This window comes from Lithobates pipiens, unplaced genomic scaffold (genome assembly GCF_037356315.1).
Source record: "Lithobates pipiens isolate NorthernLeopardFrog02 unplaced genomic scaffold, aLitPip1_a1.2 Scaffold_18, whole genome shotgun sequence".
In the NCBI taxonomy this organism is placed as follows: domain Eukaryota; kingdom Metazoa; phylum Chordata; class Amphibia; order Anura; family Ranidae; genus Lithobates; species Lithobates pipiens.
This window is the reverse complement of record NW_027507758.1, coordinates 139,275,629-139,302,575: the sequence shown is the minus strand read 5'-3', so window position 1 is coordinate 139,302,575 and position 26,947 is coordinate 139,275,629. Positions and strand designations below refer to the sequence as shown.

General features: G+C 43.8%; 1 protein-coding gene across 6 annotated transcripts in view; it reads right to left on the bottom strand.

Annotated features, from left to right (window-relative positions):
* The window catches only part of NINL (ninein like), a 248,261-nt gene that overhangs the window by 162,686 nt on the left and 58,628 nt on the right, over positions 1–26,947 (bottom strand). For 4 of the 6 annotated variants that reach the window (XM_077486175.1, XM_077486181.1, XM_077486177.1 and 1 more), the window contains exons 2-4: positions 15,201–15,394; positions 6,045–6,147; positions 5,785–5,963 (exon numbers count right to left, since the gene is read on the bottom strand). In XM_077486175.1, the coding sequence (XP_077342301.1) occupies positions 5,785–5,963; positions 6,045–6,147; positions 15,201–15,383 (465 nt within the window). In that variant the 5' untranslated portion in view covers positions 15,384–15,394. Of the gene's footprint in view, positions 1–5,784; positions 5,964–6,044; positions 6,148–15,200; positions 15,395–25,362; positions 25,630–26,947 lie in introns of those variants that run through there. The other 2 variants (XM_077486176.1, XM_077486178.1) reach the window with 2 other exon arrangements.

Sequence of the window (26,947 nt, the reverse complement as noted above, 5' to 3'; positions counted from 1 at the left end):
CAGTAAGGGGGAGGGATTTCATCCACGAAACACCCCCCCATCAGGACAAAGCTCTCCTCCTTTTCCTGCAAGGAGGAAGCCAAAAATGATTGGCGATGCTGCTCTGTTTTTTTACCGCCCCTGCACGGCGGCTTGTTACACGTCTCCTCCTCAACATCAACCCCCCCACTCTTTTGAATAGGATTCAAAAGGATGATAGGATTGGAAAAAAAAGGTTAGCGGCTTTAATCGCATCCCAGTGTGGATCAAAATGCGACAGGTTCTCTTCCATTACCCAGGACCCTCAAACTGAGGAACTGGGGGCGGGAGAAGATTTCCCTCAGGGGACCGAGGTGAGGCTGATGACTCCTTTTCTGAGGTGTTAAATGCGGGGGGGGGGGGGGGGAGCTTCACAATCTGTAAGATTGATGGTGCAATTTCTTGCTGAATGGTCCACTACACATTTATGTACTCTTAACTGAGTGTTTGAGTTTGCTAAAGCCTCCCCAAGCTGCGCATGCCTTTCCTGTCCATTCATTGCTGGAAAAGCTTTTTGTATCTGAGTGGATCACCCAGATAAGCATTTTTTTCCCTCCTAAAATGTTTTTTTTACACTTTATCCTATGGAGGAACAAAATCACTAAAGGTGGGGCATACCAGCAATTACTGCTGCTATATCCTCTGAATAAAAGGATAAAAAGTTGGAATTCCTATCAAAAAAAAATAAAACACAACACTTTTTTTCTCTGGTAGATTGAGTGTCTCAGCCTGTGCTGACAGTAATTGGTTAATCATTGAGAGATCTGTTTAAACAGGTGCTCAAGGTTATTCTGTTCAGTAGGCCGGGGATCTGGCAAGCTACTAGCAGCTTTTTGTTTACAATAGTTGCTATGAGAGATTCTATCCTTCAGGCCTTGCGCCCTTCGCTAAGCGTCATGCAAGAAGCTCCAGGCTAGTCTTCCTTTTTTGCGGTGAAACGGCTGTTTGGGGATAATTTGGGCAATACAGCCAAAGAAATTCTAGTGGAAAGTACCCCTTTGCCATTTAAGAAAAGGAGTAAACATATTTCATTTTAACAAGGTCCTTCTCCAGTGGCAGGGGCATCAGCCTCCAGGCAGTCACGACGGCCTCCGCCATCATGTTCAAAAGGTAATCCTCAGGGTCAACCCCAGGGACAAAAGAGATCTTGGGGGAGGAAACCTACAAAATACTAAAGCCTCCTTATGTGGAGGTGCCCCCGCTCGCTCGAGTATGGGAATACTTCTGCAGTTCTGAAGGATCTGGCAGGAAGAGTGTTGACCGATGGGGGACTTCCTCAATAGCTCCAGGGTACAAACTGGAGTTCCAAAAGTTCCAGTCTCCTCATTTTCTCAGATCAAATGTTCCTAAGGATCCATTGGACCATCTTTTGGCAAAAAGTGATCATGGTGGTCCCCATGTAAGAGCAGAGGTTGAGGTTTTGTTTAAACCTTTTTTCACGGTGCCAAAACCAAATGGACATTCTGGATCTCAAAAATCAAATTCGATTCCCGAATATAACCACCCTTTTTTCGCATTGAGTCAATCCAATCAGTTGTCTCCATCCTACAAGGAGGAGAACTTCTGGCGGCAATTTGCATCAAAGATGCATACCTCCTCACTAACCAGTAATATCTACTTTTCAAGGTAGAAATGTTAATTTTCAAGACATATTGAGAGCCAGATCTTTCTATGATAAAGGAAACTTAATCCCCTTTCACTCCCTCCCCGAAAAATTTCCGGACAGAAACATTCCCTTTTTTAATTACCTCCAGATCAAACACTTCTTGTCCAGTACACCTCTCAAGTCACAATGGCATAGAGAACTTACGAGTTTCGAGGACCTATGCAACAGACAGGAACCACAAAGGCATTTAATCTCTGAGCTCTACACGCTCCTCTTCCCAGCTGCTAACAGCTTCAATGACCCTGCCAATATTAGATGGGTAGAGGAGCTGAACTTAGAACTCACACGAGAAGAGTGGGAAAACATTTTGCTACATATCCACAAGGGCTCACGAAATGTAGCGGTCCAGGAGAACGGGTATAAACTGTACTCCAGGTGGTACAGAACACCTGACTTATTGCATAAATTTTACCCTAACACTTCGCCCTCTTGCTGGAGATGTAGCACTATGGAAGGGACATTATTACATGTTTGGTGGGATTGCCCCGCAATACAGCCGTATTGGTCAGCCATACACCAACTAATCTCTAAAATAACGACCTACACCTTGGAATATACACCCGCACAATATTTACTTCATCACGCCTCGATACCACAGAAACAGTATAGGAAATCTCTTGTCTTGCACCTTGTGAACGCAGCAAAGATGTGTTTGCCCGTTCGCTGGAAATCAAGTACGCCCCCCACGGTAGGAGACTGGATCCGTCGGGTAGGGCGGACGATGGAAATGGAAGAACTTGTTCACCAACTTAATGATACCACGCCAAAATTTAATATAGTATGGGCCTGCTGGATTCATTTTCGTGCGTCCACAGAATGCAAGACACTGCTGGGAGAAGTGTAGCCTGACCTGGGATTCTAACTGCACATAAGTGAAAACATAGGAATATAGCTGGTAAATTGACTGTTCTAATTTTCCGATAACGGTAACTTCTCCTGTATACACATGGTACCCGTTCTGGATAACGCAACCATCCCCTGCCCTATCTTATCCCTTTACCCCTTTTTCCTCACCCCTTTACCTTCCCTGATCCCCCTATATCCTAATACTCTTACAGAGCTTTAGAACGATATGACTTAGTAACTACTCATAGGCTTTAACTGAGGAAGCATCACGTTATCGAGCTGACTCGGAGGAGGCACGTATAGCTGACAGGGCTATTTTAGGTGTGTGATCCTACTTCATGTCTCCTTACCCTCACAGTGTGATCCCTGTAGGGGTGAGTGTAGGGAGATATGCACTACCTGTCTCCCATATAAGTACAGACTAGAAATACTCCTTTACTATAACAATCATATGTCGCCTTTCTGGGTTTGGTTTGGAGGGACTAATGGTCAGTTAAACTTTCTTGTTTAATTTTACAACATTGGTGATGTTATGAATACTGTACTATATTTCCCGTATGTTTGAAATTATATATATCTCTCAGAAATTACTGTATGTTCCAGATACAATGTTCAGTTTTCCGAGACTATGTACCAAAGTCGATTATGACTGTTGATGTTATGTGTATTTCGCCTTTATGTCAAATGCATTTGTTTAAGAATAAAAAATGTGTTTAAACAAGAAATGTTAATTTTCAGTGTGTAGCTCTGCTTTTTGGTCTAGCTACTGCACCTTCAGTGTTTACAAAGGTTCTGGCCCCTCCTCTAGCCAGATTAAGGGCCCAAGGTATAATGATTATAGTTTACCTAGACGATCTGTTCTTGATAGACCAGTTGGTCACCACATTCAACTACCTGGAATACCTAGGTTGGATTCTCAACCTAGAAGAAAACTTTCTTAAAACCATGAAGGCTAAAATACTTGGGTCTGATCATAGATACACCCAGAAAAGGGTATTCTTGCCCTAGGTAAGATCAGCGCCATAAAGGAACTGATTCAGGTGGTTGAAGCAAGATGAATTCTTCTTTTCAGCTTTGCATGAGGTTGTTGGGAAAGATGGTGGCTTCATTCGAGGCCATTCCTTAAGCTTAGTTTCATTCGAGACTGCTGCAAAACAGTATCCTATCGGTTTGGAACAAAAGGGTTCAAGCTCTAGATTTCCCAATGTGACTCCAAAGGTGAGCCGGAGCCTCAGTTTATGGTTAATAACCAAAAATCTGCAAAGGGGAAAATCCTTCAGTTACCTTGGAAGTGGTAACAACATATGCCAACCTTTTTTTGGGCTGGGGAGCAGTCCTGAAAGAGGCAACTGTCCAAGAGAAGTAGCCCAGATCAGAAATGGCCTTTCCTATTAACATTCTAGAAATTCAGGGATAGCATTTGGTCCTGAGGGCCTGAACAGTTCACGGAACTGTCCTGCCAGGATTCAATCAGACAGTGTCCCAGAAATGGCCTATATCAATCACCAAGGGGGTACAAGAAGTTGTGCAGCCCAGAGAGAGGTGAATCATATCCTATCTTGGGTAGAAAACAATGGGTTTTGCCTATAGGAATAGAATATTGGCAGGCGGACTACTTGAGTCACCAGCAGTTGTTCCCGGGAGAATGGTTTCTTCACCCCGATATCTTCCTGTCAATATGTCACAGATGGGGGATCCCAGACGTAGATCTGTTTGCATCCATTTTCAACAAAGAAATTGACAAATCTGTGTCAAGAGCAAAGGATCCCCTAGCATGCGGAACAGATGCCTTGCTCTTCCTGTGGAATCGGTTCTCACTGATTTTATGCATTCCCTCCTATTCTGCCTGCGTCCACAACTTCACAGGATCAAGCAGGAAGGGGAGTCAGTGATTCTTGTGGCCCAGGAGATCTTGGTAAGCAGAGATTGTAAAGATGGCGGTAGGGGACCCATGGACCCTACCGACATGGCCAGATATTCTGCCGCAAGGTCCGGTATTCCATCCTACTTTACAAATGCTAAATTTAACAGTTTGGCTATTGAGACCCACATTCTGAAGAAGCGTAGGTTGTCTACTCTGGTTAATGCAGGGAAACCGGCCTGGGCAGTGCATCCCCAAGCCTCCATGGCTCAAATCTGCAAGGCCGCAACTTGGTCTTCAGTCCATACATTTACCAGATTCTATCAAGAAGATGTAAAAGGTCATGAGGATATCACCTTTGGGCGCAGTGTGCTGCAGGCAGCAGTATAAGTCCTCTGGGCTCAGGGTGCCCTACTTTTGTTGTGTCTACCTCCCTTCATTTGGCATTGCTATGGGACATCCCACCTAGTAACTACTATGGCATTGTGTCCCGTGATGTACAATAAGAAAATAGGATTTTTAAAACAGCTTACCTATAAAATCCTTTTCTTTGAAGTACATCACAGGACACAGAGGTCCCTCCCTTCTTTCTGGTATACGCGTGTATTGCTTTGCTACAAAAACTGAGGTACTCCCAGTAGTGAGAGTGGTTATATAGGGAGTGGACTTCCTGTCTTAGGGTGTGCCAGTGTCCATCGCCTGAAGGTGGCCTATAACCCACATAGTAACAGCTATGGTGCGCTGTGTCCTTTGATGTACTTTAAAGAAAAGTATTTTACAGGTAAGCTATTTTTTTTAAAGTAGATCTAAAGCCAATCACCAAAATATTTTAAGTTTTGCCATGTCATTGTAATAGTAAAATCAATGTCAAACATTTTAAACCTGCAGCTTTCATTACAATAATACCTGGTAGTCCTAACATGAAGTTTCTTGTTAAGGCACTTCCTCTTATGGAATGACAACTGTCTCCCAATTGGCTCCTGCATTGTAAACTTTTCATTGTGCTTCTTATGGATACTACAAGTGGCTGTGCCGACGCACATTGTGAAAGGCATGGTCCACTGTTATCACTATTGAAAAGCCAGTGCTGAGCAAAACATTACCTGCAGCAGCCACTGCAAAATATGCATGTAAACAGGATGTGGTTGCAAAGATGTTGCAGATCAGCACCCCCAAGATGAACAAATCCTTAAAACACATTTTTAAAAACTATAAGCGCTGCTTTTAAGCATCCGTTTTAAGCATTAGATGAAGTAATTAATACATTCAAATTCAGATATATCAACACGCTCTTGAAACACTGAGGCATGCTAAAGGTCTTAAAACCAATGTCAGCGAGTTGTTATTGCAAAAGTTTGGAGTTCAGCATTTTCCTGTGGTGAATCATTCCTACCTCCACACTCTCCAGTGAAGAGGACCTTCTCAGGGAGCTTTTCTTCTTATTCTTGCCTTGATGAGTCTCTTGCACATGCTTGTTGGCCTCATTTTCTGCAGCTTCACGCTCAGGTCGGGTGCGACGGCCATATTTCTTGGTACCTTTCACAAACTTTGGTTTTACCTCATCTGGAATGACTAAGTAATAAATACTTCACAAAATAAGAAACGTGCACACCTACCTAAAATTACAAACTACAATGATCATACAAGCCTTACCTGGCTCCAAATAACTGCTCTCATCATCATCCTCGGATATGCTGATGTCAATAGTTGATGAAAGGACAGCCACAAATCCTTCTTTAAACTCCTCAAAATTAACCTAGAAATGCAGGAAAATAGAAACTTCAGGTCTAATGCTGCAATGCCTCCACATGTGTCTGCAGCTTCTGAGGAAAGCCCCAATATGTACAGTGCCTTGAAAAAGTATTCATACCCCTTGACATTTTCCACATTTTGTCATGTTACAACCAAAAACGTAAATGTATTTTATTGGGACTTTGATAGGCCAACACAAAGTGGCACATAATAGTAAAGTGGAAGGAAAATGATAAATGGGTTTCAAAATTTTTTACAAATAAATATCTGAAAAGTGTGGGGTGAATTTCCATACTTTGTAGAACCACCTTTTGTTGCAATTACAGCTGCATGTCTTTGGGTAGCTTTGTGCATCCAGAGAGTGAAATTTTTGCCCATTCTTCTTTGCAAAATAGCTCAAGCTCTGTCAGATTGTATGGAGAGCATCTGTGAATAGCAATTTTAAAGTCTTGCCACAGATTCTCAATTGGATTTAGGTCTGGGCTTTGACTGGGCCATCCTAACACATGAATATGCTTTGATCTAAACCTGGGGTCAGCAACCAGTAGGTCGTGATCTACCAGTAGATCTTGGACAGGTGACTGGTAGATCGTGGCCTGGGCTTGCTGACCTGCGATCCCAGAGCATCAAACAGAGTGCAAAACAGAAGGACTATCTGTAGAGTTAGAGCAGTTGTAGGGGAGCAAGTGCTGCCTGAACTGATGCCTCCTCTGTAGTGCTGGCTCCTGTCCCATTCAGAGTTAATCCAAATGCACTCCACCTCTTATCCTGGCTAGCGGTCCCCAGAATGGTGCCAGCAGCAGGAAAGAAGAGCTCTTCAGGTCAGTGTGAAGCAATACACTGGACATAGTATAGTTATAGGGTTGTGTTCACACTGATGCACTGCGGTTTACCCACACCATCCATGCAGTGCAGTGTACCTGCAGCTTTCCTGCATAATGGCTGCTTTTAGCCATAGACTTCTATTATATCCTGCGGACTTGGTGCACTTTCTGAATGCAGGAGTTTTGGTGCGCTTTCAGAAAGTGCACCACACCTGTAGGATTTAATAGAGGTCTATGGAAAAGTGCAGTAAACCCAGGAAAGTTGCAGATGCACTGCACTGCACCTGCAATGCAGGTAAACTGCAGCACATCAGTATGAAAGCAGCCTTATAGGGGACTCAGAACAGTAACATTTGCAGTTTGGGGGTGGTAAAACTCATTAATTAGGATGTATTTTATCATCCCCTTTAGCTGCAGTGGTCAGGGGTGTACAAATGTACAAATGTCACAGCCGCAGCTGTAGGTGTAGCACCCAGTGGCAGCCTGTCCACAGAGGGCACACACATGCGTCCGGCACCCTCATCTACATATAGGACGCCGGATGCATGGATTCCAATGGGGGGGGGGTGTTTTTTGAAGTATACGATTAGGGCCAGAGGGTAATAGGCCTCAAAAGAGGGTGGGCTTGGGGCGAAGAGCACTGCGCTCCGAGCCCACCCAGTTTTGCAACGATGGAGAATGAATATTCGCTATTTTCACACTTTACACAATATGTCCTCCCTGCCAATCAGAAAGGTTTCCAGATTGGCCAAAATGTCAGGTGATCCTATTGGATGCCTAGGAGGAGGAGGAAGAGAGAGGACCAGTCGTGGAGGAAAGGACACTGGAGCCGCTGCTCCCAGCCTGCCACCAGCCACCCACCCCGCTGAGGACACCGGAGCTGCTGCTCCCAGTCCACCACGCTGAGGACACTGGAGCCGCTGCTCCCAGCACACCATGCTGGGGACACCAGAGCCGTTGCTCCCAGCCCACTGACTGCCACGCTGAGGACACCGGAGCCACTACTCCCAGTCCGCCGCCAGACACCCACCACGCTGAGGACAATGGAGCCGCTGCTCTCAGCCTACCGCCAGCCACCCACCAAGCTGAGGACACTGGAGCCCCTGCTCCCAGCCCGCTGCAAGCCACCTGCCATGCTCAGGGCACCGGAACTGCTGCCTCCAGCCTGCCGCCAGCCACCCTGAGGAACCCGGAGGCGCTGCTCCCAGTCCGCCTCGCTAAGGACACTGGAGCCATTTCCTGTAATCCAACACCTAGATGGGGTAAGTGCCGGACTGACTGGCAGACTGAGGGGAGGGGGGGTAGTGTTGTGCCGCCGGGGGGGTTGTTTGCCGCCCCCCAAAGAAAAACCCACTGGTAGCATCTTCCAAGCTTAACCCATTTAAGTGAATGAGACCACTCTGCAAATGCCCTGCAACCTTGTGAAGCACCGCAAACAAGGGGTTAATGAAGGCAGTATTGTGTTGCTTTCTTACCACCTGCTTTAACCCCCTTGAACCCTGCAGAAGCATGCAGTTGTGGGGTACTTTCAGAGTGGCCCCATTTATTCAAATGGGGCATGATTGGCAGGCGGTAGCACCCACCAAAAGCAACAGGGAGGTTTAATTCCTATTACGGCACATGTACATCTTTTGGCTGCTGCCTCAGCAGCAAAAGGGAGTAAAAATTGGGGGCAGTAAAACCATGACTCAACCTCAGGGTTTTTGCACTCCCAATGTGAACGAGCATTAAGGGCTAAATGCAACGTAGGGCTCATTCACAAGTGCAGCTTGCACTCCTGCTCCCCTGGAAAAATGATCCAAGTGTGTTTGACGGGTGGTAGGGAGGCGATATGTTAAACCCATGATTGCTGTGCATTGCTCGTGATTATAACATGGTAGTACAGCAATTGGAGGTTTAAATTAGGTGTGAGGAGGTGACACTGTGTCCGGTGATCTATGACTTCTCCCATGTTGTTTGGGTAGATCTCTACCTATTTAAGGTTGCCTACCCCTCATCTAAACCATTCCATTGTAGCTCTGGTTGTATGTTTATGGTCGTTGTCCTGCTGGAAGGTGAACCTCTGCCCCAGTCTCGAGTCTTTTGCAGACTCTAACAGGTTTTCTTCTAAGATTGCCCTATATTTGGGTCCATCGATCTTCCCATCAACTCTGACCAGCTTCCCTATCCCTGGTGTGTCCAGGGTGATGTGCAGTGTTAGTTTTCTGCCACACACAGCATTTTGCTTTTAGTCCAAAAAGTTCTATGTTGGTCTCATCTGACCAGAGCACCTTCTTTCACATGTTAGCGGTGTCCCTTACATGGCTTCTCGCAAACTGGAAACTGGAGTTCTTATGGCTTTCTTTCAACAATAGCTTTCTTCTTGCCACTCTTCCATAAAGGCAAGATTTGTGGAATGCATGACTAATGCCCTGTACACACGGTCGGACATTCCTACAAGAAAATCCATTGGATTTTTTCCAACGGATGTTGGCTCAAACTTGTCTTGCATACACATGGTCGTACAAAGTTGTCGGAAAATCTGATCGTTCAGAATGCGGTGACTTATAACACGTACGACGGGACTATAAAGAGGCCAGTAGCCAACAGCTTTCATCTCTTAGTTTATTCTGAGCATGCGTGGCACTTTGTCCGTCGGAATTGCCTACACACGATCGGAATTTAAAAGATCGGATTTTGTTGTCGGAAAATTTTAGATCCTGCTCTCATTTGTGTGTCAGAAAATCTGGCGTAAAAAAGTCTGATGGAGCCCACAGAGGATCGGATTTTCAACATGACAACATGATCCGATTGCGCATTTTCCATTGGAAAATCCGTGTGTATGGGGCATAATAGTTGTCCTGTGGACAGATTCTCCCATCTGAGCTTTGGATCTCTGCAGCTACTCCAGAGTTACTATGCCAGTTTAGGTGGATGGCCATGTCTTGGTAGGTTTGAAGTTGTGCCATACTTTTTCCATTTTCGGATGATGGATTGAATCCCTGAAATGTTAAAAGCTTGGGATATTTTTTCATAACCTAACCCTACTTTAAACTTCTCCACAACTTTATCTCTCACCTGTCTGGTGTGTTCCTTGTCCTTCATGATGCCGTTTGTTCACTAAAGGTTCTCTAACAAACCTGAGGGCTTCAAAGAACAGCTGTATTTATACTGAGATTAAATTACACACAGGTGGACTCTACTAATTAGGTGACTTTTGAAGGCAATTGGTTCCACTAGATTTTAGTTAGGGAGTATCAAAGTAAAGGAGGCTGGATACAAACGTATGTCACACTTTTCAGATGTTTTATTTATAAAAAAAAAATGTTGAAAACCATTTATCTTTTTATTTCCACTTCACAATTATGTCCACTTTGTGTTGGTCGATCACATAAAATCCCAATAAAATTAATTTACATTTTTGGTTGTAACATACATGACAAAATGTGAAAAATGTCAAGGGGTGTGAATACTTTTTCAAGGCACAGTTTATCTTGTGGTAAACCATTATAGAAAGAAGAAGTCCTGTGTCTACGGTGCTACATAGACCAGACCTTTCCCTAGACCAGTGATGGCTAACCTTGGCACCCCAGATGTTTTGGAACTACATTTCCCATGATGCTCTGGCACTCTGCAGTGTAGTGGAGCATCATGGGAAATGTAGTTCCAAAACATCTGGGGTGCCAAGGTTCGCCATCACTGCCCTAGACTATGGGGGTTATTTACTAAAGGGAAATCCACTTTGCACTGCAAGTGCACTTGAAAGTGCACTTGGAAGTAAAGTCGCTGTAGATCTGAGGGGGACATGTAAGGAAAATAAATAGCAGCATTTTAGCTTGCACATGATTGGATGATAAAATCAGCAGAGCTTCCACTCATTTCAGATCTATCCCTTAGATTAAGAGCGACTGCACTTTCAAGTGCACTTGCAGTGCAAACTGGATTTGCCTTTCGTAAATAAGCCCCCTATAATTAGTACCAACGTCCCCTTGCAGCAGGATGTGGTGTGAATGGGCCCTTAAACTGCAACTCCAGGCAAAAAGATGCATGATTGAAATACATATAGCTTTACAGTTTTACCTGCCAAGTGATTAGTCATTTTGGACAGCCATTCCTTAAGGCACACAACTTGACTAGATAGGAAGATCACTCTGTTACTTCCCTGTTTACCATCAGTTTCCTGACTTGGCTCCATGTTCACTGGACAGTGGTGATGATGCGCATTCACTGTCCAATGAGGGTGCAAGAGGAAGAGAGGTTACCCAGGAAGCTAAATCAAACTATGAAGAAGAATCAATTAATAAGCAAGTGTCACATGGCTGTGCAATGTGGTAAAGGAGTATGAATCAGAAGATTGGCTGCACAGAAATACAAATCCTTTGGTTGGCAAAACATATATATATAAAATGTGTGTGTATTAAACAACTATAGGGAACATTATCATCAGAGTCAAAACCCCCAAAAAAAAAAGGATTTTAGGCAAGTAAAAAAATCATTATTTCTTAATTGTATAGTAAAGGAAACAAGCTTCTCTAAATCTTGACCATGAAATGTACTGTACCTAAGCATTACAACTGAGGGCTGGGCAACACAGCAAAGAAAGCCAACAGGCCCACTCGCAGTTGAATCCAGCATATGCAGGGGCCTTAGTAGCATCCATCTGATAAAATGTCACATATATGTAAACAGGGGACTAGGTTCTGTCCTTGCAAATCTGAAAAGCCCAGCAGGTTTACAAATAGGGGGGAGCTAGAGTACATGAACCACACTCTGAACAAAGGAACCATAGAATGAGTGGACAGTATCTCTGAAAGTGGATGGCCAATGCCAAGACTTTCCCTTCAGGATTCTTAAGGCCAAATGTTGCTCCAGCCCAGATTGTAAAAAGGACGGGATACAACCCGTGGAGTACCATTTAGGGTGAAACTTCTATGTCTTACACCATGAGAAGTAAACCTTTCAAGAGTGCAGATAGGCCTTTTGAAAGGTTGATTTCCTAGTTATAAGAAGAGTAGGAATAACTGAGTCAGAGTCTCTCAGGATTTGAATTTCAACAGCTAGGCTATCAGCGACCATTAAGCAGAATAGTAGACTGGGCCTTGAGACAGTGGGTCTGGTCGATCTGGTAGTGCCCATGGAGTACCTCCAAGCAGTCTTAGAATGCCCAAGTAACAAGTCCTTCTGGGCCAGTTTGGTGCCCAAAAAGATCACCAGAATGCCCCCCCATCTCGATCCTGCAAAGTGTCAAAGGAAAATCCGTAGCAGAGGAAAACATATATTATCCTGAATCCAGGTGGCCAAAAAGGCCTGCAGACATCCCCCACTTGCACACATTGAAGTGCCTCTTCATTGTGAGGGTCTAATGCCAGAGTTGGCTTGCTTAGATGTCCAGGATTTGCAACAGAAATGATTGGAGGGCTGAGGTCTGGGTAGGACAAAAGTCACTCTTCTGAAAACAAGAACTAAAGGTGATAGGAGTAACTTGATACATCTAGTTAAAAAGGATATGCATCCCTCAGACGCATCCCTTTAGCACTATTTGACGGCCTATATAACAGAAAGGAAAAAGGAATGCACACAAGCTCTCACTAATTGATCACGATTTAGGCGCTGCCCAGTCAAATACATCATAACAATATACTGTATTTGCTGGCGTATAAGACTACCTTTTACACTTAAAAAAAATGCCCAAAAATCGGGGGTCGTCTTATACGCCGGGTATACAGGTATACAATGCTGCCCGATGGATGTCAGCCCCCAAATGTCTGCTAATACTGTATGTGGCTGCAGCTACAAACAGTATACGCCGTTGAGCCAATCCCAGCGAGCGATGTATTCTATTAAGAGAGAGAGAGAGACAAGGGCTGACGATGCTATAGCCTCTGCCAATCCAAGCAGGAGTTGTATTCATTAAAATAATGCACCGCTCACAATACTTCCCTGGGTAAATCCATTCACTGATCTCCTACTACTATACATCCTGCTGTTTGCCTTTGAGGTCCCAGGCACCCAAGAGGGACAGGTAAATCTGGGACATATGACAGGGGGGGGTTTTAAATGCATTTTGGTAGACAATTCCCATAGAATATAACCCAAGAGTGGTATAGGTTTGGTTAGTGAAAAATTCTACTTTCCAGTGTTGTGGCATTCAATAGATCTGTTTGTGCTATTATTGTTTGATTTACTTTATGACATAACACAGCAAGGCGGATGAGTAGTTAGCATTCTTGCTTTGTATTTTTTAATCGTTCTAATGTTTTTTTTAAAATGGTGTTGCCTCAGAAGGGGGGTAGTCTTATACCACGAGTATTGCCCAAAACCTGTTTTCACTTGAAAAATAGGGGGTCGTCTTATACGCCCAGTCGTCTTATACGCCGGCAAATACGGTATATATCAAAAACATGAAATTAAAGAGGTTGTAAAGGCAGAAGGTTTTTTTTTATCTTAATGCATTCTATGCATTAAGATAAAAAGCCTTCTGTGTGCAGCAGCTCTCCTCAGCCCCCCTAATACTTACTGGAGCCCCATCTCTGTCCAACGATGTCCACGAGTGTCTCGGTTGTGCTGGACTCTCCCTCCTGATTGGCTGAGACATAGCAGGGGCGCAATTGGCTCCCACAACTGTCAATTAAATTAAGTTGGCCAATCAACAGAGAAAGGGCTGGGCCCATCCGCAGCTCCGGGTCTGAATGGACACAGAGCTGCAGCTCGGCTTGGGTGCCCCCATAGCAAGCTGCTTGCTGTGGGGACATTCAACAAGAAAGGGCCAGAAGCACCCAAGAAGAGGAGGATCTTGGCTGCTCTGCGCAAATCCACTGCAACAGAGCAGGTAAGTATAGCATGTTTGTTATTTTTATTGAAAAAAAAAAAAAACCAACACTTTACAATCAATTTAATGATGAATAATCCACATCCACGTGTTTCTGCAATCAGTTTTAAGAATTTTATTTAATAAATTGAATAACGCAATGTAAAGTCCCTCTATTGTGGCCTTCATATATGCACCATTTGAGAAACACACATGCCTATGATACATCACTATTTGAACCAGGATACAGCCACAGAGGAGGAATACAAATTCCAGCAAACACCAAGATATTTACACAAAGTGTGCATGACTATAATGCATGATACATAATTAAGAGTTCACAGATGTTGGGATCACTGGAATTCACAGATGTGGGATCACTGGCGGGGAGCACAACACAGAAAATTTGTACCTATTTAAAGAAATATAGCACGACACTAATAAAGACTGCATTACTGTTATGAATGAAGAAAAACGTGGATGTGGACCATTCTTCATTAATTTCAGGTTTTTGATATTTATTTGTATTGTTATGATGTATTTAAATAGTTATCGCTAAAGCTAGAAGAATGTTTGTGCATACATGCAAATGTGGGCTAATGATATACAGCCCATCCTTATGTTTTTTTAAAAAAAATGAAAGAACATTTGTTTTAGCCCAATTTGCACAGAACATACACATTCACTGGAGAAATGGCATTTTTTTTAAACACAAACTCCTTGGAGTCACTGTTAAACGGAGCTGCTCAAATCAAAGCCAGCCAATAGATGTGCTTGAACACTGATCATCCTGACCAAGGCCATTAATGCTACTCACTGAAAAATATAATGGCACTTTAGGTCCACTTAAAAGCAGAGCCAATTTGACAGCAAAACTATTCTGATTGTTTAGTTTGGGGTTTGATTAAGGCTGGGTTCACACCATCACCACATCTGTCTCACAGCAGGGGTCCGGTGCATCCTGGTTCACCGTTGCAGGTCCGATTTCAGCCCGAATTTTATAGAGAGCCAGTCAAAATCTCGTGCTATTGCGAATTGGATGCGGACAACCCGTATCCAGTTCGCAATGGTGTGAACCCAGCCTTAGAGATCTGAATAGTCATGGAATTATAAATCATAGAATAATTTTAGTTTAGAGCAGAATTCTCCTTTAGCCTAGGTTCCCACTGCTGCGGGAATGAAAGCATTTGAGTTCAGCTGAATGATTTCGTACCCGCATGTCAGTCCGACTTCCGGGGTGATTTCAGAGAAATCTGTGCGGGTTCCTGCACAGATGTTTATTGAAATCGCACCTGAAGTCACCAAAAGTAGTACAGAAACTACTTTTGGGAATCGGTGTGGTGCTGCAAAGCTTCTGACGGTGCCGGCAATAGCCGCTGATTTGGCATGTGATTTGACATGTCAAATCGCATCAATGTGAACCTAGGCTTAATCATAAAATATTACCCTGGCAAAGTGATCATTCCCCAGTAGTGTCTGCAGCAGTAAAGGGAGCTGTGAATCCAGATGGAGCTTGTGACATAGATCTGTCAACTCATCTTTGTCCAGATAACCCGTGCCTGTTGTGTCACAGCTGGTGAAGACCTCCTGTAGCTGGGACACATATTTGTTCTTCTCTTCCTTGTCCATCCCATATCAAACTACAATAAAACAAAAAATGAAAGCAATCAGTCCAAAGAGTACTGGCCAAATTACACAATGCAATTTATATAGACAAAAGACAAATATAAGGGAGGTCTCCATATCGAAAGAAACTGTTTACAAAGTAAAGTCACCAAAAGTTTATCAAAACTGGTGCAGCTCTGCACAGAAATCGGTAACGGCCCTTTCACATGGGTCAGGTAAACCTGTCAGTTTTTCAGACGGACCCGATCAGACACGCCATTCACCCATATTGGACAGCGGATCTCAATAGTGAAATGTCCGCTGACACCCGCTGCTATCTGATCCGATCCTGTCTGCCAAATCCAGACGAATGGTGACCCTATTCTCCATCCGTCTGGTAGATCAGATGATAGACAGGCGATCCATTTTCATTCGATCTCTCCATAGAGGACAGCGGGACTCTAACAGGCCCATCCCTGTTCAGAGGGGATCAGCGGATCAATCCCCCGCTGAGCAAGCAAAGTCCGTAAAACGGACAAGCCCGAGTGAAAGGGCCTTTAGCTACCAGGTTTTTTGTCAAAGCTTAATTGAACAAGGTGAAGTTAGAAGCTGACTGGCTACCGTGCACAGCCAGTTTTTGTAAATCAACCTCTGTATCCTTGAATAGATGTATAAAGCATAAATGAGCCCCATAAGGTGCCAGATCAATTTTTCCTCTACTGCAACAAAAATCTCCCTGCAAGTGCTGCTGGGCCTTCAAGAAAAGGTAGTGCCTAGGAGCGCAACCTGCTTGTAAGCTGCCATAATTCATCACAAATTTGTAAGCACTTTAAGTAATACATAGTAACTAGATTTCTGTTATGTTAAAATTGTGAAAGTAATTTTTTTTTCCTTACTACATATTGCACATAATTTCTGTGTTTTGCTATAAAGTCAAAATAAGACTGTGATAATGACAGTGTTGGCATTGCTGACTTCTGGAAAGTCTTGTTTCCTGGATGCCACGTTTTTCACATAGGTTCAGTACTTTCTGCCTCACTAACCTGTAGGAAGAATGCAGATTAAGCCCTTGTACACACGGTCGGAGATTCCATCGGAATGTGTCCGATCGGAGCGTTTTGTCGGATATTCCGACTGTGTGTGGTCTGCATCGGACTGTTTCCGTCGGAATATCCGTCGGACCAACTTTTCCAACTTGCCGGAAATATTTTCCGACAAAATGCTCCGATCGGACATACTCCGATCATGTGTAGAGAATTCGGATCGGACAAAGTGCCACGCATGCTCAGATCAAATTCCTACACCAAAGTTATTGGCTACTAGCGTGAACGTAGTCCCGTCGTAACGAAATAAGGTCATCACGTCGGATTTTCCGACAACTTTGTCCGACCGTGTGTATGCAACAGTTTCGGACAAAATCCGTCAGACAAAATCCGACGGATTTGGTTGTCGGAATCTCCAACCGTGTGTACAAGGGCTAAGAGTTCTGACTTAACCTGTTCCTGCAGGCCGTACACATATATGACTCGGCAGGTGGGCTTTAATGCCGTGCGTGCTCCCACCACAGTTACCGGCAGGAACCAGAAAGCTCCCAATGCCTATTTCCGATCAGAAGCTTTCCGATCATGTGACCGCTGTGAAAGCCAACCACAGCAGTTACATGACCAGAATGTCTACCTCCCGGCATTTATAACGCCTAAAGGGCCAGGAGGCGGTTGGCAGGAGGGGGTAATTACCGGGCCGATCCTAGGGTCACAGGCTCCTGGGTGCAGATATATTTCTGGGGCCCCCACATGGGCGTGATCATATTACAAAGGCCTCCCCTTTACAAACATTTATATGGCAACAACGCAAAACACAGAAATGCTCCCCTAAAGAGTCTTTGTTACCCCGGGATCCTCCCATGACCTCTTAACAATAAACAAAATACAGGAAGAGAGTATTCTAATGGGAACTGGAGGGGGTCTCTCTAATGGACACAGAAAGGGCTTCTGTTAGAGAGTCTGTTAGAGCCCCCAGACATACTGCAGACATACTACAGGAGATGGTCAGAGACTACAGATATGTACTTGTATCAACACGAGATTGTCAGAGACTGCAGACATGATACAAGAGATGGTCAGAGACTGTGGAAATGATACCAATCAATGCATCAAATGCAGCCTATCAGTGTCCACCAATTGCAGCCTCATCAGTACCCATCAAATGCAGCCTGCCAGTGCCCATCAAATGCAGCCTGCCAGTGCCCATCAAATGCAGCCTGCCCGTGCCCCTGGATCAAACAGAGTGGCAACGATCTCCTACTGTCACACAGCTTGGATTTAAAGTTCCGCCTCCTAGACCAGCTCATGGCTCCTATGATACACATCACACTGATTCAATTTTACTGTATTGGATCAGTGTTCTGTCTATTACAGGAGTTGGTCTAGGAGGCCGGACTTTGTCACAGTGCTGGCCAGGGGCAGACTGACAACTCATGGGGCCCACGGACAATAAGAGATTATGTGCCCCCAAGGTTTAAAAATGGCTGCTGTCATACCCTCCACACTCCTTTTCTGTACATACCGCCCTCTGTCATACCCTCTACACATCGCCCCCTGTTATACCCTCCACACTCCTCCTCTGGTGGGTATGACAGAGGGCGGTATGTACAGGAGAGGAGTGTGGAGGGTATGACAGTGGGTGGTATGTACAGAAGAGGAGTGTGGAGGGTATGACAGTGGGTGGTATGTACAGGAGAGGAATGTGGAGGGTATGACAGTGGGTGGTATGTACAGGAGAGGAGTGTGGAGGATATGACAGTGGGCGGTATGTACAGGGGAGAAAACAAAAACACGCCCACCAAAAGGCCCCCCCCCCCATCCATTATTTTATATTATAATTAAAACTAAAATTAAATTTATCAGGAAGTCAGATTTATATGCAACAGCACCCCCATGTCACACCAGGAGTCCCCCCTTTACAGGAGCTCCATTCTTAGCATCAGGAGCCCCATTTCACATTGTGAGCCCCCTAATTAACATCAAGAATATCCTTTTACATTTTGAATGAGTATGGGGTTGTATGGGCTTAGCTATTCCTTCTCTGGGCTGGCTGCTCAGCTGTCGGCTAATTGCCAGCTCTCATCTCTCTCCACAGTTACCAGATGTTCCTTATCCAGCTCGTCTGACCTGCCTACTTAAAGCTGTCCAGCTCACTTCATATCTGCCTTCGTCTTGGTCACATCACAAGAAACCATCTCCTGCGGTTCTGTTTAAAGACTGGATTGCTGACATCCCTTCTGGCTCCTTATCCTGCTTGCTGTTGCTCCACTTGGATCCCTGACTTCTGGCCTGGCTGATTACCCGATCTGGTTATTGAACTCTGGACTGGCTGACTACTCGATCCGGTTACTGGACTCTGGCTATGCTTTGAATATGCTTACTCTATTTTATTTTTATTAATAAACAAGTGTGATTTAATTGTACTTCTGTCTCGGTCTGATTCATGGTTTTACCCATACCCATTCACCTAAAAAAGTGTCAAAAATACAGCACATTACACAAGTTTTTAAAGTAATGTATTAAGGAAGCTCCGTAGTCTCTTCCGAGCTATTCTCTCAGGCCTCTTCTGTGTCCTCCATTGACGTCTTCTGCCTCTGTCGGTTCTTCTTCCCTCTCCGGTTCTTCTCCCTCTGTCCGCTGTCTTCTGCCGGGTCTACTCTGCTGTTTTTTGCCCGGTCTTCTCCCTCTGTTCTTCTTCAGATGTTGACTCGACAATCTCTCCAGCTCTAATGCCGGATGCGCGGTGTGCCACTACTTATATTGGCATGGGGCGGGCTCACAGTGTGATGTCATCCGGAGGCCCACCCCTTATGGCGTCACCGCCCCTTACTTGATGGGCAGTGACATCATAAGAGGCGTGCCTCCGGTGACCCTGCCCAATGCCAATATAAGTAGTGGCACACCGTGCACCTGGCATTAGAGTGGGAGAGAGCGTCTAGTCAACATCGGAAGAAGAACAGAAGGAGAAGACCGGCCAAAAGAGTGTAAAGACAGCAGAGGAGGCCTGGCCGAAGACAGCAAACAGAGGGAGAAGAACCGGAGAGGGGAGAAGAACTGACAGAGGCAGAAGACGTCAGCAGAGGACACAGAAGAGCCGGAGAGGGGAGAAGATATTGGAAGTGACTACTGAGCTGCCTTAATAAATTACTTTAAAAACCTGTGTAATGCGTTTTATTTTTGACACTTTTTTTAGGTGAATGGATAGGGGTAAAATGTACCCCATACACATTCACATAGGGTGGGGGGCTGGTATCTGGGGGCCCCCCTTGTTAAATGGGTTCACTTTAATACCAATGCTTCCAGCAAGATATACTTACCTTTGCCTGCTGAGGGAAGCAAGGAAAGGAAACCTTGTGTGGATTCAGAGTCACTACAGAATGTGCTTAATTAGGATTGTGGATTGTCTCTGCCCCTATATGACAATGATGGACCAAGCACCAAGACATGGGATGAAGGGAGTTAAGCCCATACAAACCATTATATTTTCTGCAGATTTTTGTCTTCAGATTTACCAAAACCATGTAGTGCAAGAGCCTGCCTGATTGCATACAAATTTAAACTCTTAAGGTTTGACCTCCTATTATATAGTTTTGGTAAATCTGAAGATAAAAATCTTCAGAAAATCTAATAGTGTGTATGAGGTCTAAGTCACATGCTTTTTCATACCTGGAAATACCATTTTTTTTCTTCACTCCTGGTGTCCAATTGAAGAAACAGGGGAGCAAAGGAAAAACATTAAATTGAACCTGTTTTGCCCTGCATGGACAAAGCACTAGTTTGCTTTAAATTAACTTCAATCCTAAGGAATCAAAACAGCCAGGAAAGTAGCAATTGTACCAGGAGATCAGCTATGGCAGCCTCATACTTCTATCATGAAAGGTTTCCCATGGGTTAGATCATGTTAGCTAGCCTCTGACCCACTCTGACAGCATGCAGAGTTTTTTACGCCACATAGCGATAATCATTGTGGCATGAAGCAATTGGAATGTTTTTCCCTGTAATTCAACTGCTATTTTAAGTGAAGCCTGACATCCTGAATACTATGTCAGCACATTTTTTTCTGCACAGTGCTCAACTTCAGCATAACCAATCAGGAGAAAAACCACACCAATAATAATATAACACCAAATTCTTTCTAAAGTACTCAGTGGAGGTTAGAATGGCAGTTTATATACCCTCTCCCTGCCAACATACAGTATACTCAAAATGGGTCTTTTTCAAAAGTACTATTGTATCCTACCAGGATTTATAACAATGTTAACTTTTATAATAGAAATTCTCACAAGTGCGCTACTGTAAAAAATTATTATTATTTTTTTTAAGCATTTCAGCCCCGGAAGATTTTACCCCCTTCCTGACCAGAGCACTTATTGGGATTCTGCACTGCGTCAATTTAGCTGACAATTGTGTGGTTGTGCAACGTTGCACCCAAACAAAATTGATGTCCTTTTTCTCCCACAAATAGAGCTTTCTTTTGGTGGTATTTGATCACCTCTGCGGTTTTTATTTTTTGCGCTATAAACAAAAAAAGAGCGAAAATTTTGAAAAAAAAACGCAATATTTTTAACTTTTTGCTATAATAAATATCCCATAAAAATATATATATAAAAAATTTTTTTCCTCAGTTTAGGCTGAGATGTATTCTTCTACATATTTTTGGTAAAAAAATAAAATAATCACAATAAGTGTATATTGATTGGTTTGTGCAAAATTTTTAGCGTCTCCAAAATAGGGGATAGTTTTGTGCCATTTTTATTATAATTTTTTTTTTTTTTACTGGTAATGGCGGCGATTTATGAGGACTATGACATCATGGCGGTCACATTGGACAATTTTGACCCATTTTTGGGACTATTAACATTTATACAGAGATCAGTGCTATAAAAATGCATTGATTACTGTAAAAAATTTCACTGGCAGGGAAGGGGTTAACACTAGGGGGCGATCAAGGGGTTGTGTTACCTAGTGTGTGTTCTAACTGAAGGGGGGAGGGGGACTGTGTAGAGGAGATGACAGATCGCTATTCATACTCTGTATGAACAGACGATCTGTCTCTTCTCCCCTCAGAGAACTGGAAACTGTGTGTTTACACACACAGATCCGGTTCTCCGTGTGACAGCAGCGATCGCGGGAGCCTGGCGGTAATCGTGACCGCCAGCACTCGATTTGGCTCCGGGGGTGAGCAGCGGGCATGCACCCCTAGTGGAAACAGGGGGAAGCGAAGTAACATAACATTGGTTTGCCCACCTGTGCCATCTTGCCGCAGGGCAACTGCGGTGGCTGGTCGGCAAGTGGTTAAAGGATTGCTGTATTTTGACAAGTCTGGGTATAATGAAATACTGAACTGTGGTATGCAGAAATTCATTTCAACTTCACCTTTTAGCAGATTGAAGAGTGTGTTTACAAATAGGAAAATCTGATAGTTGCACAGCATTGCTTTTACATCTTAATAGGTAAGCTACTTTAAATATTTACTCATTTAGACCCCTTTCACACCACACCGCCCATAGCGTCGGCGGTAAAACGTTGCAATTTTTAGTGGCGTTTTTAACGCCGGATTTGCGGCGCATTGCGGCCACTAGCGGGGCGCTTTTACCCCCCCACTAGCGGCCGAGAAAGGGTTAAAACCACCAGCAATACACCGCAATAGCGGCGTTTTGCCAGCGTATTACAGCGCTGCCCCATTGATTTCAAAGGGGAGCAGCGGTGGAGGAGCGGTAAACACACGGCTCCTTCACCGCTCCAAAGAAGCTGCTGGCAGGACTTTTCCCTGACGTCCTGCCAGCGCGCCGCTGTAGTGTGAAAGCCCTCTGGCTTTCACACTACAGACAATGGTGCAACTTTTTTAGGGTGGATTGCAGGCGCTATTTCTAACGCTATAGCGCCTGCAAAACGCCTTGGTGTGAAAGGGGTCTTAGCGTTAACACTGTGCAAGCCAACAATATTCTAAACAGACATTGAACTACAGCTAGTATTAGTATTTTTTCCATTGTATTTATAGTGCATACCTCCCAACATTTTAAGATAGGAATGAGGGACACCTACTAGCAAATGTATGTGGGCATAGGACACGCCCCCTGCCACACCCCCTTAACCACTTCAAGGCACTTACGCCCTTCCTGCCCAGGACAATTTTTAGCTGTCACACTTTGAATGACAATTGCGCGGTCATGCAACACTGTACTCAAAGTACATTTTTATCATTTTCTTCCCACAAATAGAGCTTTCTTTTGGTGGTATTTGATCATCTCTGTGATTTTTATTTTTTGCTAAGCAAACTAAAAAAAGACCAACATTTTTGAAAACATTTTTTTTTTCTGTCATAAAATATTGTTTTGCCCTTCACTGACAGGCACCGATGAGGTGGCACTGATGAGTTTCATTGATGAAGTGGCACTGATGGAGGCACTGATATGTAGAATTGATGGGCATCAATAGGTTGCACAGATATGTAGCAATGATGGGCACTGACAGGTGGCACTGATGAGCACTGGCAGGCAGCAGTGATGGGCACAGACAGGCGGCTGCGATGGGCACCTGCAGGCGGCAGTGATGGGCACTGACAGGCAGCAGTGATGTGCACTGACAGGTGGCACTGATGGGCACTGGCAGGCGGCTGTGATGGGCACTGACAGGTGGCACTGATTGGCAGCACTGATGATGAGGTACTGATAAGTACTGACAGGTGTTACTGCTGGGCAGTGATTGGCACTGTGGTGGGTACTGGCAGATTTTATTGTTTTTCAATGCTGGGCACTGGTTGGCAGGTGATTAGAACATTTGAGGGGGCTATACTGATAATCAATGTGTTGATTATCAGCACAGACCCCCCCCCCCCCGACAGGGAGAGCCACCGATTGGATCTCCCTGTTAGCGCGAACCGAGGAATGCCTTTTACCGGCACTTCCTGGTTCACACAATGATCAGCTGTGATTGGTCACAGCTGATCATGTGCGTCACGATCGAAGATGCGGGGTGTCAGACTGACACGCCGAACTCGAGATTGCCACGCTGCGTGCCTCCACGGGCACACGCTGGCATGTTATCCTGCTGGATATCATATGACGCCCAGTCAGGATAACAGAACCACTTCCCAGCCATCATTTTGCATACGGCTGGCGGGAAGTGGTTAAAGGAGAATTAACCCCCAAAAAAAGTTAATGAAATCCACAAGTGCTTTATTTACCACTACTATTTCTTTATATTGGCTTTTAAAAATATACACATTCAGCAATTTTGAAATTGGATGAAAGGTTTAGCCCTGGGAAACACTTTTTGAAAGATAAAAAGTGCATTTTACAACTATATAGATCAGACCAAAACGAGGGACAAATGAGGAGGAATGAGGGACATTGCTCCAAATCAGGGACAGTCTCTCGAAATCAGGGGCAGTTGGGAGGTATGATAGTGTATACTTGTTCTGATACAGTATGCATTGTCAGCGGTGAAGCTTTTTATGTAAGGTTGTGTGCCTTTCCAGATCATGTCCAATCAATTTAATTTCGACAGCCGATTCTGATTTTTCGTCCGATAAAATTTTTATAGTCTGCACATCCAGCTTTTATCGTACGTGAACTCAATATCTGATTTTCGTTTAACTGATTCCCGACCAGCCGCTGCAGTTATACTGCGGCAGGACGGCTCCCCTGCTCTTTAAGATGCCACCTGCTGCGTGTCCCCAGAACCAGTGCAAGTGTCCTGACAGCCGGGCACCCACGATCACTCATGACAGAGCGAGAGGTGGGATCTGTGTATGTGTAAACACACACATCTCGGCTCTGTCAGGGTAAAGGAGACAGATGGTGTGTTCCTACTAAAGTAGAAACACCGATTGGTCTCCTCCCCTAGTCAGTCCCACCCCCCGCAGTTAGAACACACCTAGGGAACACAGGTAACCCCTTGATCGCCCCCTATTGTTAGCCCCTTCCCTGCCAGTGACATTTATACAGTAATCAGTGCATTTTTATAGCACTGATTGCTGTATAAAATGTCACTGGTCCCAAAAATGTGTCAAAAGGTATCCGATTTGTCCAGCGCAATATCGCAGTCCCGATAAAAATCGCTGATCACCGCCAATACTAGTAAAAAAAAAAAAAAAGTTATAAAAATGCCATAAATCTATCCCCTATTTTGTAGACGCTATAACTTTTGCACAAATCAATCTATATACGCTTATTGAGATTTTTATGTGTAGAAGAATACATATCGGCCCAAACTGAGGGAAAAAAATATATATTTTTTTAATTTGGGATATTTATTATAGCAAAAAGTAAAGGATAGTGTTTTTTTCAAAATTGTCACTCTTCTTTTTATAGCGCAAAAAATAAAAACCGCAGAAGTGATCAAATACCACCAAAAGAAAGCTCTGTTTGTGGGGGGAAAGGACATCAATTTTGTTTGGGTACAGTGTCAATTGTCAGTTAAATTGACCCAATGCCATATCGCAAAAAAATGGCCTGGTCAGGAAGGGGGTAAAATCTTCCGGGGCTGAAGTGGTTAATTAGTACAGTTTTTGTCCAAAAAAAATAATAAGAGCAAGACTACGCATACTCAGAAACAAAATAATAAATACAAAACTATTGAACACATTATGTCACTTCTGAAGTTGAATTCTCTCGTATGAGATTTTTTCGTATGGAGAGTAACCTCTTCATTTTCGACATGAGACTGGCATGCAACAAAAAACAGATGAACGTTCTTCCGAAAATCTGATTGTGTGTACAAGGCTTTACTTTCAGTGCATAAGACAGTGGTAACTGGGGCAAGTAGAAAGAGTGAATTTCCTTGGAGAGCACATTAAAAAAAATAAAAAATAAAAAAACACACAGGGGTTTTAATTCCTCATCACTCCAAACACAAATTGCCCTTGCATACACTTTGACGTAAGCCACCAATATGATGAAAATGAAATTGAATTTTCAAAATATTAAGCAACTGTGAGAAAATGAAGTGAAAATTACCACCAGGCTGAAAATGTATTCCTTGTCCAGTAGAATATGGAGAACCAGTAGAGGAAGTCAGGACATCTTCACAAGTAGCAGATCATTTGTAGGAAAGCTCCCTCCTGCCATCTGACAGTGATTCAGAGTTTATACTGTCCATCAAGATACCTCTGTGCGAATTCCCTTCTCCTGAAGCGCTATGTACTGCCTGCTTGCTAACCAGATTGCATTGCATGTGGCAGCACCATCTGTAGTGAGCTATTACTTTGAAGACAGTGTGAAAGGGAGCTCTTTGGGAAGGTGAGAGGCAGGATTTCATGTGATGATATATGTATGGCAATGGAGAGGAATGCATAAGCAATGCCATGGTAAGATGAGTATAAATACAGTTATGTAAACACCATGAAAAGGCTATCAATATATATTACTGCAATGTCAGTCAATATCCAGCACATCAAAACACAATTAGCTTGGTCTACTGCCACCACAGAAGCAGGTTTCAACTTGCCTGGTCGTTAGTTTGGAAAGATAATCTTTGTATTGTTCAGGATTGTTAAACATCCACATACTTGCCACAAGATTAACTTTAGCAGGTTTTCATTAGCTCTAATTTTTAGACTTTATTAAAGTTGAGTATACTTAGTTTTTATGTAATTTTAGCACCTGAAATCAAAAAAGTCAGGATTATAATTACTGTAAATATTTATTGTATTTATTATTTATGTATTATTGTATGACACATAAGCATAACATAGGAAGAATAGAAGAATGTCATACTGAGAAAAAAAAGCAGATACCAAATACAGGAACACCATGTCAGCTACAGGCAAGAGTAGAGAAATTCCATAACTTAAAGCAAAACTCCAGCCACAAAAACCTATAAAAAAAAATGTATAAAAAAAAATGTCACATGGATGAAAAAAGTTCTCCTATGTAATGTGTTAAATGTTCAGTTCGGCCCTCTAGTTTCATTCATTAAATTTGTATCCGCCAGATAATACAGCCAACACTATACTTCTGGCACTGCATGAATTATACACTTAAAGCGGATGTATAGGCGCAGAAGTTTTTTTTTTTTCTTCCTGACCTGCAAAGGAAAAGGCATAATGAGCTAGTATGCATCGCATACTAGCTCATTATGAAATACTTACCATAGAACGAGGCCCTGACATCTGGCCCGATCCACGCCGAGGGAGCTGGTATCGCAGCTCTTCCGGGTATCGCGGCTCTGGTGCTGTGAGTGGCCGGAGCCGTGATATTGTTCCCGGCAGGGTCCGGCATCTGCCAGGCTTCCAGCCGAGAATCCCCTGTGTGCATGCGCCACTGCAGTCAGCGGCGCATTGAGAGGGAATATTTTTTTTACCTACAGGTAAGCCTTATTATAGGCTTTCCTGTAGGTAAAAGTAAAAAAATTGACTATACAACCACTTTAAGCCTCGTACACACGATTGGATTTTTGGCAGGGAATTGTGTGATGACAGACTGCCTAAAATCCGACCGTCACCGTTAGTAAGCTTCTTCAGACAATTGTTGTCCAACTTTCTGCCAACAAATGTTGGATGGCAGGCTAGGAAAATTTTCTTTGGACAGCGCTCTGTTGTCA